General features: G+C 56.1%; 1 protein-coding gene across 1 annotated transcript in view; it reads right to left on the bottom strand.

The window, feature by feature from the left end:
• The window catches only part of LOC115383982 (plakophilin-4-like), a 35,591-nt gene extending 16,236 nt beyond the window's left edge, over nucleotides 1-19,355 (bottom strand). Inside the window, exons 1-11 of the mRNA XM_030086222.1 lie at nucleotides 19,248-19,355; nucleotides 13,018-13,130; nucleotides 11,833-11,867; nucleotides 11,659-11,772; nucleotides 11,231-11,382; nucleotides 8,894-9,284; nucleotides 7,632-7,802; nucleotides 7,203-7,398; nucleotides 5,508-5,640; nucleotides 5,196-5,409; nucleotides 1,517-1,700 (exon numbers count right to left, since the gene is read on the bottom strand). Coding sequence (XP_029942082.1) covers nucleotides 1,517-1,700; nucleotides 5,196-5,409; nucleotides 5,508-5,640; nucleotides 7,203-7,398; nucleotides 7,632-7,802; nucleotides 8,894-9,284; nucleotides 11,231-11,382; nucleotides 11,659-11,772; nucleotides 11,833-11,867; nucleotides 13,018-13,130; nucleotides 19,248-19,355 — 1,811 coding nt within the window. The remainder of the gene's footprint in view (nucleotides 1-1,516; nucleotides 1,701-5,195; nucleotides 5,410-5,507; nucleotides 5,641-7,202; nucleotides 7,399-7,631; nucleotides 7,803-8,893; nucleotides 9,285-11,230; nucleotides 11,383-11,658; nucleotides 11,773-11,832; nucleotides 11,868-13,017; nucleotides 13,131-19,247) is intronic.
• Nucleotides 19,356-20,287: the final 932 nt, after the last annotated feature.

Below are 20,287 nucleotides of genomic sequence, written 5' to 3'. Positions count from 1 at the left end.
AAGGATTACATGTAACTGTAATGAGTTGTGGAGTCTGGGTCCAGCCTGGTCGACGGCGGCGGACGGAGGCCGAAGTTTCACTTCAGTTTATTTCCGTAAATAACTGAAAAAAATGGTGAAATTACAATACTTTATTTGTTTTCCTTTTTTTCTTTTTTCTTCTTTTTTTCTTTTTTCTCTTTTTTCTCTTTTTTCCTTTTTTCCTCTTTTTCCTTTTTTTTTTAAACCAATACTTTTAACTACTAATTTGTATTTAATTTCAAATGATTTTTTTTAGCGTGGTAAAGTTGAATTTTTCAGTTTACTCCCTTAAATAGCAGAAAAACTTTTGTGAAGCTGCGATACTCTTGTTAACGTATTTTACCAGCAAACCTCCGTACTTCTGATGTGGCGGGATTCTCTGTGGGAGAAGAGGAACTTCCTGTTTTTCCAGTTTTCTCCTTTTCTGACGTTTGACAGGTGAAACCGGTTTATTCTGGGAATCAATCCGCGTTTTGAAAACAGCAGAAAGAGAAACAGCTGCTGGGTTACGTCTGCTTCTCAGAGCAGGAGGCGAGAGCCGCACCCGTCACCATGGAGACCACGACACACAGCCACAGCCAGGACCAGGACCAGGACCAGGACCAGGACCAGGACCAGGACCAGGTCCAGGACCAGGACCAGGACCAGGACCAGGACCAGGACCAGGACCAGGTCCAGGACCAGGACCAGGACCAGGACCAGGTCCAGGTCGAGACCAGGACCAGGACCAGGACCAGGACCAGGTCCAGGACCAGGACCAGGACCAGGACCAGGACCAGGTCCAGGACCAGGATGGTGGTCTGAGGGGAGTCTGCCCTCCGGAGAAGGGTTCGCTTCAGGTAGGCTCAGGGTCAGGGTCAGGAGGGTCAGGGTCAGGAGGGTCAGGGTCAGGGGTCAGGGTCAGTGTCAGGAGGGTCAGGGTCAGGAGGGTCAGGGTCAGACTGGGTTAGGACAGTCAGGCTCAGGGTTAGGAGGGTCAGGGTCAGGGTCAGGGGTCAGGGTCAGGAGGGTCAGGAGGGTCAGGGTCAGACAGGGTTAGGAGAGTCAGGGTCAGGGGTCAGGGTTAGGAGGGTCAGGGTCAGGGGTCAGGGTCAGGAGGGTCAGGGTCAGACAGGGTTAGGAGAGTCAAGGTCAGGGGTCAGGGTTAGGAGGGTCAGGGTCAGACAGGGTTAGGAGAGTCAGGGTCAGGGGTCAGGGTTAGGAGGGTCAGGGTTAGACAGGGTTAGGAGAGTCAGGGTCAGGGGTCAGGGTTAAGAGGGTCAGGGTCAGGGTCAGGGGTCAGGGTCAGGGGTCAGGGTCAGGAGGGTCAGGGTCAGACAGGGTTAGGAGAGTCAGGGTCAGGGGTCAGGGTTAAGAGGGTCAGGGTCAGGGTCAGGGTCAGGGGTCAGGGTCAGGAGGGTCAGGGTCAGGAGGGTCAGGGGTCAGGGTCAGGAGGGTCAGGGTTAGGAGGGTCAGGGTCAGACAGGGTCAGGGGTCAGGGGTCAGGGAGCCTCACCTCAGGCAGCCCGTGGTGTTGCGCAGCAGCAGTGAGGACTGGAACTTGACCTGGTTCTGGTCCCGGCGCGCCCCGCTGCTCCAGCCCGAGTGCGGGACGACCACGGCGCTGGTGAGCGTGCTCAGAGCGTCCCGGACGATGGTCATCTTGACGGCGTCGCAGGACGACAGGTTCCAGAGGACGCCTGGGGGGACAGACAGGGAGACCACGTCCCAGAAGGTCTGGAGACACCAGGGAGACCACGTCCCAGAAGGTCTGGAGACACCAGGGAGATCACAGCCCAGAAGGCCTGGAGACACCAGGGAGATCACGGCCCAGAAGGTCTGGAGACAAGGGAGACCATGTCCCAGAAGGTCTGGAGACACAGGGAGACCACGTCCCAGAAGGTCTGGAGACACAGGGAGACCACGTCCCAGAAGGTCTGGGGACACCAGGGAGACCACGTCCCAGAAGGTCTGGAGACACCAGGGAAACCACGTCCCAGAAGGTCTGGAGACACAGGGAGACAACGTCCCAGAAGGTCTGGAGACACCAGGGAGACCACGTCCCAGAAGGTCTGGAGACAAAGGGAGACCATGTCCCAGAAGGTCTGGAGACACCAGGGAGACCACGTCCCAGAAGGTCTGGAGACACAGGGAGACCACGTCCCAGAAGGTCTGGAGACACCAGGGAGACCACGTCCCAGAAGGTCTGGAGACACAGGGAGACCACGTCCCAGAAGGTCTGGAGACACCAGGGAGACCACGTCCCAGAAGGTCTGGAGACACCAGGGAGATCACGTCCCAGAAGGTCTGGAGACACAGGGAGACCATGTCCCAGAAGGTCTAGAGACACCAGGGAGACCATGTCCCAGAAGGTCTGGAGACACAGGGAGACCACGTCCCAGAAGGTCTGGAGACACAGGGAGACCACGTCCCAGAAGGTCTGGAGACACAGGGAGACCACGTCCCAGAAGGTCTGGAGACACAGGGAGACCATGTCCCAGAAGGTCTAGAGACACCAGGGAGACCATGTCCCAGAAGGTCTGGAGACACCAGGGAGACCACGTCCCAGAAGGTCTGGAGACACAGGGAGACCACGTCCCAGAAGGTCTGGAGACACAGGGAGACCACGTCCCAGAAGGTCTGGAGACACAGGGAGACCACGTCCCAGAAGGTCTGGTTTGGGGTTGACCCCCCTCCACCATGCTGCTGGTTCCTCCACGTTCCCCTCGGGTTCCTGCTGTTCCGTCATGACTGAGACTCGTCGCTCTCTGATTGGCTGATCAGCCGATGTCTCCACGGCGCTGAAGGACCATCGGAGACGGAATGAGTCTGACGGTGACCCACTATTCTGATCTTCCTCTCTGAATCCCGTCTTTCTGGATGTGTGTTTGGGATTATTCCAGGAATGTGTGTTTGGGATTATTCCAGGAATGTGTGTTTGGGATTATTACATGAATGTGTTTGGGATTATTACGGGAATGTGTGTTTAGGATTATTACGTTAATGTGTGTTTGGGATTATTACTGGAATGTGTGTTTGGGATTATTACGGGAATGTGTGTTTAGGATTATTACAGGAATGTGTTTGGGGTTATTACAGGAATGTGTGTTTGGGATTATTACGGGAATGTGTGTTTAGGATTATTACGGGAATGTGTGTTTGGGATTATTACGGGAATGTGTGTTTGGGATTATTACAGGAACATGTGTTTGGGATTATTAAAGGAATGTAAGGTAAGGTAAGGTAAGGTAAGGTACTTTATTGGTCATTATACAGTGAATGTACAACGAAATTTTGTTCTCTGCATTTAACCCATCCATCGATGCCACTGAAGCATTCCATATGGAGCAGTGGGCAGCTGCAGGGAGCGCCCGGGGACCCATCTCCAGATGTGGAGTCAGGTTAATGGTCAGAATCACCTGACTGGAGGGAATGTGTGTTTGGGATTATTATGGGAATGTGTGTTTGGGATTATTCCAGGAATGTGTTTTGGGATTATTATGGGAATGTGTGTTTGGGATTATTACAGGAATGTGTTTTTGGGATTATTACGGGAATGTGTTTGCGATTATTACAGAAATGTGTGTTTGGGATTATTCCAGGAATGTGTGTTTGGGATTATTACAGGAATGTGTGTTTGGGATTATTCCGGGAACGTGTGTTTGGGATTATTCCAAGAATGTGTGTTTGGGATTATTATGGGAATGTGTGTTTGGGATTATTACAGGAATGTGTGTTTGGGATTATTACGGGAATGTGTGTTTGGGATTATTCCAGGAATGTGTTTTTGGGATTATTACGGGAATGTGTGTTTGGGATTATTACAGGAATGTGTTTTTGGGATTATTACGGGAATGTGTTTGCGATTATTACAGAAATGTGTGTTTGGGATTATTCCAGGAATGTGTGTTTGGGATTATTACAGGAATGTGTGTTTGGGATTATTCCGGGAACGTGTGTTTGGGATTATTCCAGGAATGTGTTTGGGATTATTCCAGGAATGTGTTTGGGATTATTCCAGGAATGTGTGTTTGGGATTATTACAGGAATGTGTGTTTGGGATTATTCCGGGAACGTATGTTTGGGATTATTCCAGGAATGTGTGTTTGGGATTATTATGGGAATGTGTGTTTGGGATTATTCCAGGAATGTGTTTTTGGGATTATTACGGGAATGTGTTTGCGATTATTACAGAAATGTGTGTTTGGGATTATTCCAGGAACGTGTGTTTGGGATTATTCCAGGAATGTGTTTGGGATTATTCCAGGAATGTGTGTTTGGGATTATTCCGGGAACGTATGTTTGGGATTATTCCGGGAACGTGTGTTTGGGATTATTCCAGGAATGTGTGTTTGGGATTATTCCAGGAATGTGTGTTTGGGATTCTTGCGGGCAGTTCACACCAGGCGCTGGGCTCGTCAGAGAACCAGATCCATCCTCTGAAGGTTCATCATGAGCCCAGCGAAACACAAACTGCTGATAATAATTTACAGAAACCCGACAGCAGTTCAGGCAGAACCACGGACCAATCAAATCCTCGCTTTTCTACAGATCCCAAAAATAAACATGACAGATCAAGAACCCTCAGAATCTAATCCAGGATCCTGCTGTTCAGACCGATCTCCTGACATCCACCACCGTCTGAAACTCAAACAGGAAGCATGAAGCCAGACGGCCATCAGAGGAAGAACCTTCTGCCCAAGCTCAGCTGTTTCTAGAGTCCCGGCTGAAGAACCGGACGGCGTCTGGCGGCGCCGTGGAACCGGCGTCTGGCAGCGCCGTGGAACCGGCGTCTGGCGGTGCCGTTAAACCGGCGTCTGGCGGCGCCGTGGAACCGGCGTCTGGCGGCGCCGTGGAACCGGCTCCGATCCCGCCAGCAGCTTCCTGTTTCCAAACCCGCTGCTGGAGCATCTGTCCCAAGATCCGCTGAGTCAGCGCCGCTTACCGAGTGTTTAATCCGCCGCCGCTCTCACCTCCCACACACACACACACACACACAGCCAGCCAGACGGCGGCGCCGGCCGAGCAGCCAGCCTCCCACGCAGACACAGACCCGGCGGCGCCGCCAGAGCTGCTTCTGTCCTGAAACGACTTCCTGTCCCTGCGGTAGGACTCCGCCGCAGTCACAGGGGGATGTGGAGTCATGGGCGACAGGAAGTGGGGCTTGGCGCCGTGGCGGGGTGGGTGGGGCTTACCGGTGACCAGCTCCCGGACCTCGTTGTCGGTGGTCTTGCGGAGGAGGCGCAGCAGAGCCGGCACGCCGCCGCAGTTCCGCAGCGCCACCTTGTTGTTGTCGGTGGCTTTGCCGTAGACCAGGTTCCTCAGCGCCCCGCAGGCACTCTTCTGGACCTCCGACACCTTATGGTCCAGCAGGTCCACCAGGTGCTGGATTCCGCCCAGGTGACACACCTGCAGACCAGGAACCGCTCAGACCGGCGGAGGCTCTGACGTCTTCAGTGACGTCACTCTGATCCGTCAACATGGCGGCAGAGGCTCCGCCCCCTCACCTCCACCTTCACCCTGTTGTCTCCGTAGCACAGGTGCTGCAGGTAGGCGGCGGCGTTGGCCTGGACGGACGGGAAGTGATGCTGCAGCATGTGGATGACCTCCGGAAGCTCGGGGTCACGCCAGGCGAACTCCCTGAGGACGAGACGGAAGATGCTCTGTAATCTGGTGTCAGAGGAGGAAGATGCTCTGTAATCTGGATTAGAAGAGGAAGATGCTCTATAATCTGTCAGAGGAGGAAGATGCTCTATAATCTGATGTTAGAGGAGGAAGATGCTCTATAATCTGTTAGAGGAGGAAGATGCTCTATAATCTGATGTTAGAGGAGGAAGATGCTCTATAGTCTATATAATCTGGTGTTAGAGGAGGAAGATGCTCTATAATCTGATGTTCGAGGAGGAAGATGCTCTATAGTCTCTATAATCTGGTGTTAGAGGAGGAAGATGCTCTATAGTCTGGTGTTAGAGGAGGAAGATGCTCCATAATCTGGATGTGAGAGGAGGAAGACGCTCTATAATCTGGTGTTAGAGGAGGAAGATGCTCTATAATCTGTTAGAGGAGGAAGATGCTCTATAATCTGGATTAGAGGAGGAAGATGCTCTATAATCTGGTGTTAGAGGACAAAGATGCTCTATAATCTGGATTCGAGGAGGAAGATGCTCTATAATCTGCTAGAGGAGGAAGATGCTCTATAATCTGGTGTTAGAGGAGGAAGATGCTCTATAATCTGGTGTTAGAGGAGGAAGATGCTCTATAATCTGGTGTTAGAGGAGGAAGATGCTCTATAATCTGGTGTTAGAGGACAAAGATGCTCTATAATCTGGATTCGAGGAGGAAGATGCTCTATAATCTGCTAGAGGAGAAAGATGCTCTATAATCTGGTGTTAGAGGAGGAAGATGCTCTATAATCTGCTAGAGGAGAAAGATGCTCTATAATCTGGTGTTAGAGGAGGAAGATGCTCTATAATCTGCTAGAGGAGAAAGATGCTCTATAATCTGGTGTTAGAGGAGGAAGATGCTCTATAATCTGGTGTTAGAGGAGGAAGATGCTCTATAATCTGGTGTTAGAGGAGGAAGATGCTCTATAATCTGGTGTTAGAGGACAAAGATGCTCTATAATCTGGATTCGAGGAGGAAGATGCTCTATAATCTGCTAGAGGAGGAAGATGCTCTATAATCTGGTGTTAGAGGAGGAAGATGCTCTATAATCTGGTGTTAGAGGAGGAAGATGCTCTATAATCTGGTGTTAGAGGACAAAGATGCTCTATAATCTGGATTCGAGGAGGAAGATGCTCTATAATCTCCTAGAGGAGGAAGATGCTCTATAATCTGGTGTTAGAGGAGGAAGATGCTCTATAATCTGGTGTTAGAGGAGGAAGATGCTCTATAATCTGGATTCGAGGAGGAAGATGCTCTATAGTCTGGATTAGAGGAGGAAGATGCTCTATAATCTGGATTCGAGGAGGAAGATGCTCTATAATCTGGATTAGAGGAGGAAGATGCTCTATAGTCTGGATTAGAGGAGGAAGATGCTCTATAATCTGGATTCGAGGAGGAAGATGCTCTATAATCTGGATTAGAGGAGGAAGATGCTCTATAGTCTGGATAAGAGGAGGAAGATGTTCTATACTAGCCTACTTCCCATCTGGCTGCAGTTCCAGGACCCTGCTGCGGGTCCTGGCTGGTCGGCGGCCCACCTGGGGTCCTTGTGGAGGCTCTCGATGGACGGGGTCGGGGTGACGGCTCGCTCCAGTCCCGAGTGGCGGTGGGGGAACCCGGGTTCTGCGGCCGCCCTGAAGGAGTCCAGGTACCCGGCCGGGTTCAGCCCGTAGCTGCTGCTTTGGTACGGCAGGGTGCCGCAATGGCTTGTGGTCCGCGGGAGGGTCCCCAGACCTCAGGGAGCATCAACAGTCACACAGGGTGCTGCTAACCTGGACCTGGACCTGGACCTGGTCCTGGACCTGGTTCTGGTCCTGGTCCTGGACCTGGTCCTGGACCTGGTCCTGGACCTGATCCTGCACCTGGTCCTGGACCTGGTCCTGGACCTGGTCCTGGACCTGGTCCTGGACCTGGTCCTGGCTAGCTGCGGTGGTCCCAGAGGGACTGGGGTGTGGAGGGTGCAGTACCTGCGGCGGTCCTGTAGAGGGCGGCCTGGGCCTCGTGGGCGGGGCTGTGGAACAGCGGGCTGTGGAAGGAGCGCTGGTCGAACAGCGGGGTCATGTGACAGTCCGGAGACAGCGCCGCCCTCAGCTCGGGATCCACCTGACCCCCGTGACCCCCGTAGGAGCTGTGGAGACCTGCGGGGACACCAGCCGAGCTGAGACCGCCGTCCTGTCCAACACGTCCAACACGTCCCTCTCTGAGACGTCCCTGAGCCTGCTGGAGAACCAGACCCAGCTCTGGAGTTCTGTCAGGACCCGGAAGCGACCGGTTCCTCCCTGATGGTCGTTTTTTAATGATCTACGTGCTCAACTCCAGTGATCAGCTGATCACCAGCGGATCTCCTGTCATCTGGATTAATCTGGATCTGCTGGATCTCTGGGGTCTGAGCCCAGGACTCACATTAGGCCACACACACACACACACACACACACACACACACACACACACACACACACACACACACACACACACACACACACACGCTCTCAGATCAGCCAGCGGGTTAAAGGGGGCGGAGCTCCGGCTCCATCAGCTGATCAGCAGCAGCTGATGCTCCACAGGCTCTGTGGAGGAAACAGCCCTAAGTGGGTCAGTGGGCGGGGCTTGGGGCGGAGGCAGCATCACCACCGCTCCATCAGTCCGTCCTCAGCAGAGACACGACACCAAGCGGCAGGAAGTGGAGGAGGTCAGACAGGAAGTGATCCTTTTCACATTAGTGTTTAGCAGAATGTTCATTCAGGATTCTCCACATTCACCGGCTGCAGCTGCAGTGGAGGGGGGACGTCCAGAGAGAGAGTGGACAGCTCCGTCTGTCCACCATCCACCCGTCATCCACCATCCACCTTACATCCATCCATCATCCATCCACCATCCACCCGTCATCCATCCATCCACCATCCTCCACCATCATTCACAGTGGAGGGGGGACGTCCAGAGAGAGAGTGGACAGCTCCGTCTGTCCACCATCCACCCGTCAGCCATCATCCACCTTACATCCATCCATCATCCATCCACCATCCACCCGTCATCCATCCATCATCAGCTGTCGACTAACAGACTGACCTATGAGGCTGTCGGGGCGGGGCAGTAACCACGGTAACGGCGCTCACTGACCTATGAGGCTGTCGGGGCGGGGCAGTAACCACGGTAACGGCCCGGCGCTCACTGACCTATGAGGCTGTCGGGGCGGGGCAGTAACCACGGTAACGGCCCGGCGCTCACTGACCTATGAGGCTGTCGGGGCGGGGCAGGGCGCTCCTCTGGAACAGTCCGTACGGGTCGGCGCCGTACGCCAGCGGCCGGCTCTGGCGGGGCAGCGTGGAGCCCAGGTGCTGCGGCACGGCCGTCATCTCCGCCCGCGGCGGCGAGCCGGTCGGGGCCCCGCCCCCCGTCGGGGACGGGGCGGAGCCCGGGGAGGCGGGGGACGGGCAGGACGGCGGCATGGTGGTGCCGGGGAACACGGCCGCCAGGGGGCGGGGCTCCGACAGGACGGGCGAGTCGTACGTGCTGCCTTGAGACGTCCGCAGGGACATCCGGGACGGCGAGACGGCGCCGCAGCCCGGGGACTGGCTCCTGGACGGGAGGGACGCCATCCTGCGGAGGACCCGGCCCGACGCCTGAGGACACAGCACAGGACACCCGGTCTGAGTCCCAGTCCCAGTCCCAGTCTCAGGCCCAGTCCCAGGCCCAGTCCCAGGCCCAGTCCCAGGCCAGTCCCAGTCCCAGGCCAGTCCCAGTCCCAGGCCAGTCCCAGGCCCAGTCCCAGGCCAGTCCCAGTCCCAGGCCCAGTCCCAGGCCAGTCCCAGTCCCAGGCCAGTCCCAGTCCCAGTCCCAGTCTCAGGCCCAGTCCCAGTCTCAGGCCCAGTCCCAGGCCCAGTCCCAGGCCAGTCCCAGTCCCAGGCCCAGTCCCAGGCCAGTCCCAGTCCCAGGCCAGTCCCAGTCCCAGTCTGAGTCCCAGTCCCAGGCCCAGTCCCAGTCCCAGTCCTAGTCCCAGGCCCAGTCCCAGGCCCAGTCCCAGGCCCAGTCCCAGTCCCAGGCCAGTCCCAGTCCCAGACCCAGTCCCAGTCCCAGGCCAGTCCCAGTCCCAGTCTGAGTCCCAGTCCCAGGCCCAGTCCCAGTCCCAGTCTGAGTCTCAGGCCCAGTCCCAGGCCCAGTCCCAGGCCAGTCCCAGTCCCAGGCCAGTCCCAGTCCCAGACCCAGTCCCAGTCCCAGGCCAGTCCCAGTCCCAGTCTGAGTCCCAGTCCCAGGCCCAGTCCCAGTCCCAGTCTGAGTCCCAGGCCCAGTCCCAGGCCCAGTCCCAGGCCCAGTCCCAGGCCCAGTCCCAGGCCCAGTCCCAGGCCAGTCCCAGTCCCAGGCCAGTCCCAGTCTCAGGCCCAGTCCCAGTCCCAGTCTCAGGCCCAGTCCCAGGCCCAGTCCCAGGCCCAGTCCCAGGCCAGTCCCAGTCCCAGGCCAGTCCAAGTCCCAGGCCAGTCCCAGTCCCAGGCCAGTCCCAGTCCCAGTCTGAGTCCCAGTCCCAGGCCCAGTCCCAGTCCCAGTCCTAGTCCCAGTCTGAGTCCCAGGCCCAGGCCCAGGCCCAGTCCCAGGCCAGTCCCAGTCCCAGTCCAGTCCCAGGCCCAGTCCCAGGCCAGTCCCAGTCCCAGGCCAGTCCCAGTCCCAGTCTGAGTCCCAGGCCCAGTCCCAGTCCCAGTCCTAGTCCCAGTCTGAGTCCCAGGCCCAGTCTGAGCTGCTAAAGTCAGTACACCCCAGTAGAACCCCAGTAAACCCCAGTAAACCCCAGTGGAGCCTAACAGAACCCAGTAGAGCCCAGTAGAACCCAGTAGACCCCAGTAGAACCCAGTAAACCCCAGTAGAGCCCAGTAGAACCCAGTAGAACCCAGTAGAGCCCAGTAGAACCCAGTAGAACCCAGTAGAGCCCAGTAGAGCCCAGTAGAACCCAGTAGAACCCAGTAGAACCCAGTAGAGCCCAGTAGAACCCAGTAGAACCCAGTAGAGCCCAGTAGAGCCCAGTAGAACCCAGTAGAACCCAGGAGACCCCAGTAGAACCCAGTAAACCCCAGTAGAGCCCAGTAGAACCCAGTAGAGCCCAGTAGAACCCAGTAGAACCCAGTAGAACCCAGTAGACCCCAGTAGAACCCAGTAAACCCAGTAGAGCCCAGTAGAGCCCAGTAGAGCCCAGTAGAACCCAGTAGAACCCAGTAGAACCCAGTAGAGCCCAGTAGAGCCCAGTAGAACCCAGTAGAACCCAGTAGAGCCCAGTAGAGCCCAGTAGAACCCAGTAAACCCCAGTAGAACCCAGTAGAACCCAGTAGAGCCCAGTAAACCCCAGTAGAGCCCAGTAGAACCCAGTAGAGCCCAGTAGAGCCCAGTAGAGCCCAGTAGAACCCAGTAGAGCCCAGTAGAGCCCAGTAGAACCCAGTAGAGCCCAGTAGAGCCCAGTAGAACCCAGTAGAGCCCAGTAGAACCCAGTAAACCCCAGTAGAGCCCAGTAGAACCCAGTAGAACCCAGTAGAACCCAGTAGAACCCAGTAGAACCCAGTAGACCCGGGTCCCAGGTGAGGACTACCTGTCCGGACGCCTGTCCCTCGGCTCGGGGACTCCGGGACGACGAGGCCCGCGGCTCGGAGCGCACCACGTTGTGGTTGCCATGGTAACCGAGGCTGTCCTGGTAGCCGCTGTCGGAGAAGGAGGTCATGTGGGCCGAGTGACCTCCGGAGCCTGGGGACAGAGGTCAGCCGGGGTCAGAGGTCGCTTCAGGCACAGGAACAGGAAGTGGAAACACTAAAAGCTTCATTCTGGTCTCATGTTGTCCCTCTGATGTCCAGAACGTCTCCCCGTCTCCATCCCGTCCGGACTCGGAACGAGGAAGAGGGGGAGGACGTGAGACCTGGATCTGGGGGACACGGGTCCTGATGGCCTGCAGACCTCGGGACTACCGGAGGGACAGCACGGTGTCTTATTGTGAAAGAGACGCGTGTCCTGGTCCTAACAGACCCTCACTGTCATGCAGAGACGCTCGGTCTGGCTCGGACAGGAACAGGCCGTCCTCCGCCTCCAGGGGGCGTCCGGGACATGAGGACGCGTCCACGGCTCCGCTCTGAGACTCCCCTGTGGGACAGACCCGGGTCAGCTGCGGAACAGGAAGTGATGAGAGACGAGGCGTCTCACCTGCAGACCGCCACGCAAAGGACTTCTCCGACGAGCTGCAGGACCAGAGAGGACAGGGACAGGGTCAGACCGGCAGCGGGACGGGACCGGACTGTCCCCTCAGAGGACCGGCTCCCAGAACCCTGTTCAGAGGACCGGCTCCCAGAGCCCTGTTCAGAGGACCGGCTCCCAGAACCCTGTTCAGACGACCGGCTCCCAGAACCCCCCTCAGAGGACCGGCTCCCAGAACCCTGTTCAGAGGACCGGCTCCCAGAACCCCCCTCAGAGGACCGGCTCCCAGAACCCCCCTCAGAGGACCGGCTCCCAGAACCCCCCTCAGAGGACCGGCTCCCAGAACCCTGTTCAGAGGACCGGCTCCCAGGACCCCCCTCAGAGGACCGGCTCCCAGAACCCCCCTCAGAGGACCGGCTCCCAGGACCCCCCTCAGAGGACCGGCTCCCAGCACCCCCCGCAGAGGACCGGCTCCCAGGACCCCCCTCAGAGGACCGGCTCCCAGAACCCCCCTCAGAGGACCGGCTCCCAGAACCCCCCTCAGAGGACCGGCTCCCAGGACCCCCCTCAGAGGACCGGCTCCCAGAACCCCCCTCAGAGGACTGGCTCACAGAACCGCTGGGTTCTAGATACCAGCCTGAAGAACCAGAGCTCCGCTCCTGCTGGGGTCACCTGAGGGTCACCTGGGGGTCATCTGGGGGTCACCTGGGGGTCATCTGAGGGTCACCTGGGGGTCACCTGAGGGTCTGGGGGTCACCTGAGGATCACTTGGGGGTCCTCTGAGGGTCTGGGGGTCACCTTAGGATCACTTGGGGGTCACCTGGGGGTCACCTGAGGGTCACCTGGGGGTCATCTGAGGGTCTGGGGGTCACCAGAGGATCACTTGGGGGTCACCTGAGGATCACTTGGGGGTCACCTGAGGGTCACCTGGGGGTCATCTGAGGGTCTGGGGGTCACCTGAGGATCACTTGGGGGTCACCTGGGGGTCACCTGAGGGTCACCTGGGGGTCACCTGAGGGTCTGGGGGTCACCTGGGGGTCACCTGAGGGTCACCTGGGGGTCCTCTGAGGGTCTGGGGGTCACCTGAGGATCACTAGGGGGTCACCTGAGGGTCACCTGAGACCCTCATCCTCCACCAGGAGCTGACCTCTGGACCTCAGACTGAACCTTTCAAAATAAAAGCGGAGACTCTACCTGCTGCTGTCGGCGCCCGGCGACTCGGCTCCCAGCATGCACCTCTCCAGCTGGCTGGCCACCATCTGCCGCTCCTCCTCCAGCTCCCGGGTCAGCCGCTCGAACTGCAGCTCCTGGGGGGAGAACCGGGGAACCGTCACACCCGGGTTCTCCTCAGAGAACCGTCACACCCGGGTTCTCCTCAGAGAACCGTCACACCCGGGTTCTCCTCAGAGAACCGTCACACCCGGGTTCTCCTCAGAGAACCGTCACACCCGGGTTCTCCTCACAGAGAACCGTCACACCCGGGTTCTCCTCACAGAGAACCGTCACACCCGGGTTCTCCTCAGAGAACCGTCACACCCGGGTTCTCCTCACAGAGAACCGTCACACCCGGGTTCTCCTCAGAGAACCATGAAACCGTCACACCAAGTGTGGCACGGACCTGAAGGTTCTCCTTCACAGGTCAAACCACCGTGTTCCTGAGCAGAGAACTCTGAGAACCCTCCGCTGAGAGAACTCTGAGAACTCTGAGAACTCTGAGAACCCTCCGCTCAGGAACCAGCGCTGTGGTTCTGCCGGTTGAGAAGGTTCCTGGAACCGTGGGACCTGAGGGGTTCTGGTGTGTTTTCTGTTGCGTTGCTGGTGTGTGTTGTGTTGTGTTGCTGGTGTGTGTTGTGTTGCTGGTGTGTGTTGTGTTGCTGGTGTGTGTTGCGTTGCTGGTGTGTGTTGCGTTGCTGGTGTGTGTTGTGTTGCTGGTGTGTGTTGTGTTGCTGGTGTGTGTTGCGTTGCTGGTGTGTGTGTTGTGTTGACAGCAGCAGGCGTTCCACCCTCCGGCGGCTCTTTATCTCCACAGAAGCGGAGCTGGATGTGGGTCAGGGTGGTCATGTGACCTGGAGCGTGGACGTCTCCGGTGGATCAGCTGACCGTCCGGTCATTCAGCGGACCGTCCAATCACGACGCTGCTGTTCAGACTCGGTGCTGAACTGAAAAAGGTTCTGCGGCCGTCAGAACCGCTGACCGACGCTGGGAACTCAGACCCTGACAGGCGTCATCTGGATCTTCTGTCTCGTCACACCTGAGTCAGAGGGACGGGGCGGGACAGGACGGGACGGGACGGGACGGGACGGGACGGGAGAACACAGCCTCCTTGTTTCAGAGCCGCCTGCGGGGAAAACACGGCGACATCGCCTCCGAGCCAGCCGGCACCAGCTGCTGCTGCTGTCCTCTGAGAGGACGCGTCTCCTCTGGAAGGACATGTCTCCTCTGAGAGGATGCGTCTCCTCTGAGAGGACATGTCTCCTCTAAGAGGACGTGTCTCCTGAGAGGCTGGACTGAGTGTCCCAGGAGACACAGGAGGGAATCCGACTGTCAGAGACAGTTTGACACAGCAGTCAGTCTTCACACCAACGATCACAGCAGGAGGACGGAGGACAGGGGGACAGGGGGACAGGGGGACAGGAGACAGCAGCTGCTCCACCCAGAGCGCCGTCAGGTCAGGGTTAAACCAGATATAGAGCTGCTGACAGCCCGATGAACCATATAGAGCTGCTGACAGCCCAATAAACCATATAGAGCTGCTCACAGCCCAATGAACCATATAGAGCTGCTCACAGCCCGATGAACCATATAGAGCTGCTCACAGCCCGATGAACCATATAGAGCTGCTCACAGCCCAATGAACCATATAGAGCTGCTCACAGCCCAATGAACCATATAGAGCTGCTCACAGCCCGATGAACCATATAGAGCTGCTCACAGCCCGATGAACCATATAGAGCTGCTCACAGCCTGATGAACCATATAGAGCTGCTCACAGCCCAATGAACCATATAGAGCTGCTCACAGCCTGATGAACCATATAGAGCTGCTCACAGCCCGATGAACCATATAGAGCTGCTCACAGCCCAATGAACCATATAGAGCTGCTCACAGCCCAATGAACCATATAGAGCTGCTCACAGCCCAATGAACCATATAGAGCTGCTCACAGCCTGATGAACCATATAGAGCTGCTCACAGCCCAATGAACCATATAGAGCTGCTCACAGCCCGATGAACCATATAGAGCTGCTCACAGCCTGATGAACCATATAGAGCTGCTCACAGCCCAATGAACCATATAGAGCTGCTCACAGCCCGATGAACCATATAGAGCTGCTCACAGCCCGATGAACCATATAGAGCTGCTCACAGCCCGATGAACCATATAGAGCTGCTCACAGCCCGATGAACCATATAGAGCTGCTCACAGCCCGATGAACCATATAGAGCTGCTCACAGCCTGATGAACCATATAGAGCTGCTCACAGCCCAATGAACCATATAGAGCTGCTCACAGCCCGATGAACCATATAGAGCTGCTCACAGCCCGATGAACCATATAGAGCTGCTCACAGCCCAATGAACCATATAGAGCTGCTCACAGCCTGATGAACCATATAGAGCTGCTCACAGCCTGATGAACCATATAGAGCTGCTCACAGCCTGATGAACCATATAGAGCTGCTCACAGCCCGATGAACCATATAGAGCTGCTCACAGCCCGATGAACCATATAGAGCTGCTCACAGCCCGATGAACCATATAGAGCTGCTCACAGCCCGATGAACCATATAGAGCTGCTCACAGCCTGATGAACCATATAGAGCTGCTCACAGCCCAATGAACCATATAGAGCTGCTCACAGCCTGATGAACCATATAGAGCTGCTCACAGCCTGATGAACCATATAGAGCTGCTCACAGCCCAATGAACCATATAGAGCTGCTCACAGCCTGATGAACCATATAGAGCTGCTCACAGCCTGATGAACCATATAGAGCTGCTCACAGCCCAATGAACCATATAGAGCTGCTCACAGCCCAATGAACCATATAGAGCTGCTCACAGCCTGATGAACCATATAGAGCTGCTCACAGCCTGATGAACCATATAGAGCTGCTCACAGCCCAATGAACCATATAGAGCTGCTCACAGCCCAATGAACCATATAGAGCTGCTCACAGCCCGATGAACCATATAGAGCTGCTCACAGCCCAATGAACCATATAGAGCTGCTCACAGCCCAATGAACCATATAGAGCTGCTCACAGCCCGATGAACCATATAGAGCTGCTCACAGCCTGATGAACCATATAGAGCTGCTCACAGCCCAATGAACCATATAGAGCTGCTCACAGCCCAATGAACCATATAGAGCTGCTCACAGCCCGATGAACCATATAGAGCTGCTCACAGCCCAATGAACCATATAGAGCTGCTCACAGCCCAATGAACCATATAGAGCTGCTCACAGCCCGATGAACCATATAGAGCTGCTCACAGCCTGATGAACCATATAGAGCTGCTCACAGCCTGATGAACCATATAGAGCTGCTCACAGCCTGATGAACCATATAGAGCTGCTCACAGAGCTGAATATGAGCAGTTTAACTGTGTTGTGAATCAGACGGTCTGAACGGCCTGACGCCGTAGAGACCGAGACCAGGATCAGCTGATGGGGGACTTAATCACGGGACTCGATCACAGCAGAGCTCTCAGGTTGCTGCCGTCCTCGCGTCTCATCGGTCCCTCCATGTCTGCAGAGGAAGGGACAGACGGGGACCGCCTCCAGACCCTGGGCCGGTTCTGAGTTCCCGGTTGCTGCTCTGGAGTTTCCCGGCTCCGGTCCACCTCCTTCTGTTCCAGGTCTGAATGACAGCAGAGGAGAAGCAGCCCAGCAGCCTCCCCCTGACCTCTGACCTCCTGACCTCTGACCTCCTGCCCTCCTGACCTCTGACTGAATCCTGATCATTCAGTTCAATTCAGCTTTATTTATGAAGAGCCAATTACAACACGGTCGCTTCTAGACCCCGTTACAGAGAAACCCGGGAGATCCACATGAGCAAGAACCCTGCAGAACCAGGCTCAGAGGAGAACCCTGCAGAACCAGACTCAGAGGAGAACCCTGCAGAACCAGGCTCAGAGGAGAACCCTGCAGAACCAGGCTCAGAGGAGAACCCTGCAGAACCAGGCTCAGAGGTGGAGAACCCTGCAGAACCAGGCTCAGAGGAGGAGAACCCTGCAGAACCAGGCTCAGAGGAGGAGAACCCTGCAGAACCAGGCTCAGAGGAGGAGAACCCTGCAGAACCAGGCTGAGAGGTGGTCTTCCTGCTGTCCCGGTTGGGGTGAGGGGACAGACAGGTTCTTGTCTCTACATACAGTCATATCTAAACAGGGTCCAGAGGCTCCAGGAGGAACCATCACTCACATGTAGCAATACAGTGAAATTATATTGACAAGAGAGAAGGAGCAGAACTGGGAGCCGGTTCCACATGGTAGAACCCGGGGTTAAGGAACCCTGACACCCACTGGGCCCGGGTTTCCTCGGATCCAGATCTGCTGCTCCACACAGAGCTCGGACCAGAAGGACAGAGTTCCTGGACATGAGGAGCCTTCAAACAGCAGATCCCCTAACTGAGGCATCCAGAGTGGCCAGCAGGACCCACCAGAACCCAGCAGGACCCACCAGAACCCAGCAGGACCCGCCAGAACCCAGCAGGACCTGCCAGGACCCGCCAGAAGGAACCAGCACCCACCAGAACCCACCAGTTCCCACCAGGACCCGGGTCACATGTCAAAACCTCTAACATCAGATTATCGAGCATCTTCCTCCTCTAACACCAGATTATAGAGCATCTTCCTCCTCTAACACCAGATTATAGAGCATCTTCCTCCTCTAGCAGACTATAGAGCATCTTCCTCCTCTAACACCAGAGTATAGAGCATCTTCCTCCTCTAGCAGATTAAAGAGCATCTTCCTCCTCTAACACCAGATTATAGAGCATCTTCCTCCTCTAACATCAGATTATAGAGCATCTTCCTCCTCTAGCAGACTATAGAGCATCTTCCTCCTCTAACACCAGATTATAGAGCATCTTCCTCCTCTAACACCAGATTATAGAGCATCTTCCTCCTCTAGCAGATTAAAGAGCATCTTCCTCCTCTAGCAGATTATAGAGCATCTTCCTCCTCTAGCAGATTATAGAGCATCTTCCTCCTCTAGCAGATTATAGAGCATCTTCCTCCTCTAGCAGACTATAGAGCATCTTCCTCCTCTAACACCAGATTATAGAGCATCTTCCTCCTCTAACACCAGATTATAGAGCATCTTCCTCCTCTAACACCAGATTATAGAGCATCTTCCTCCTCTAACATCAGATTATAGAGCATCTTCCTCCTCTAGCAGACTATAGAGCATCTTCCTCCTCTAACATCAGATTATAGAGCATCTTCCTCCTCTAACACCAGATTATAGAGCATCTTCCTCCTCTAACATCAGATTATAGAGCATCTTCCTCCTCTAGCAGACTATAGAGCATCTTCCTCCTCTAACACCAGATTATAGAGCATCTTCCTCCTCTAACACCAGATTATAGAGCATCTTCCTCCTCTAACATCAGATTATAGAGCATCTTCCTCCTCTAGCAGACTATAGAGCATCTTCCTCCTCTAACATCAGATTATAGAGCATCTTCCTCCTCTAACATCAGATTATAGAGCATCTTCCTCCTCTAACACCAGACTATAGAGCATCTTCCTCCTCTAACATCAGATTATAGAGCATCCTCCTCCTCTAACATCAGATTATAGAGCAACTTCCTCCTCTGGCAGACCACAGAGCATCCTCCTCCTCTAACATCAGATTATAGAGCATCTTCCTCCTCTAGCAGACTATAGAGCATCTTCCTCCTCTAACACCAGATTATAGAGCAACTTCCTCCTCTGGCAGACCACAGAGCATCCTCCTCCTCTAACATCAGATTATAGAGCATCTTCCTCCTCTAACATCAGATTATAGAGCAACTTCCTCCTCTGGCAGACCACAGAGCATCCTCCTCCTCTAACATCAGATTATAAAGCATCTTCCTCCTCTAGCAGACTATAGAGCATCTTCCTCCTCTAACACCAGATTATAGAGCATCTTCCTCCCTGAGCTGGACTGTGTGGCAGAATGAATGAATTCATCTAAATCTGGGCTGAGTTTCCAGTCAGAAGCTCGGCAGCGCCCCCTCTGGCCGTCCTGATCACAGCTCCGTCATTAGAACCAGGGTCCTGGTTCTAATGACGGTTCTAATGGTTCTAACCCTAAAAAATAAAAAAATAAATAAAAGAACCAGGGTCCTGGAAGAGAAGAGAACCCTCCTCCAGGTAAAGACCCTGCTCGAGGACCAGGACCACCAGAACCAGACAGAACCAGACCTTCCTACCTGCTCTTTGACAGAGGCCAGCAGGGTGGAGGTGGTGGTGCAGGTGGTGCCGGTCTGTCTCTCCCGGACCACCCCGGGCCCGTCCCCCTCGCTGTCCCCGTCCTCCATCACCTCCACCTGTCTTCAGTCCAGAGCCCAGGCGACCTCTGACCCTGCAGGAGGACAAGGAGCCGGTCAGGACGTCTGACCCCCTCCTCCACCCTCTTCCTCCAGGGCCCCACAGCCAGGCTCCACCTGGAAGGGGGTAGGGTGGAGGGTGAGGGTGCACTTGCAGGATGGAGGCTGAGGATGGAGGCTGGAGGGTGGAGGATGGAGGCTGGAGCGTGAGGGTGGAGGCTGGAGGATGGAGGCTGGAGGCTGGAGGGTGGAGGATGGAGGCTGGAGGCTGGAGGGTGGAGGATGGAGGCTGGAGGATGGAGGGTGGAGGATGGAGGCTGGAGCGTGAGGGTGGAGGCTGGAGGATGGAGGCTGGAGGATGGAGGGTGGAGCGTGAGGGTGGAGGCTGGAGGATGGAGGCTGGAGGATGGAGGGTGGAGGATGGAGGCTGGAGGATGGAGGGTGGAGGATGGAGGCTGGAGCGTGAGGGTGGAGGCTGGAGGATGGAGGCTGGAGGCTGGAGGGTGGAGGATGGAGGCTGGAGGATGGAGGGTGGAGGATGGAGGCTGGAGGATGGAGGGTGGAGGATGGAGGCTGGAGCGTGAGGGTGCACTTGCAGGATGGAGGCTGGAGGCTGGAGGGCGGAGGGTGGAGCAGGCATTAGCAGGTACGGAGCACAGCACCGGTCTCTCCTCCACCCTCCTCCCTCCATCATCCAGCCGCGATCGGCGGCCAAGGACGAGGTCACGGCGACTCTCCGGACCTGAGACCGGGACAGCGGAGACCGGGACACCGAGCCCGCGCGCCCCGTCCCCGTCCCCGTCTCCCGTCCCCGTCCCCGGTCCGCCCCCCCGGCCCCCCGGCCCCGCGGCCCGGCCGTCGGAGCGACTCACCGGCCAGATGTTGTGAAGCAGGCCGCCGCTGCTCCGCTACGCCTCCATCCT

This window comes from Salarias fasciatus, assembly GCF_902148845.1.
Source record: "Salarias fasciatus chromosome 23 unlocalized genomic scaffold, fSalaFa1.1 super_scaffold_20, whole genome shotgun sequence".
In the NCBI taxonomy this organism is placed as follows: domain Eukaryota; kingdom Metazoa; phylum Chordata; class Actinopteri; order Blenniiformes; family Blenniidae; genus Salarias; species Salarias fasciatus.
The sequence above is the reverse complement of the archived record's forward strand: the minus strand, read 5'-3'. Positions and strand labels throughout refer to the sequence as shown.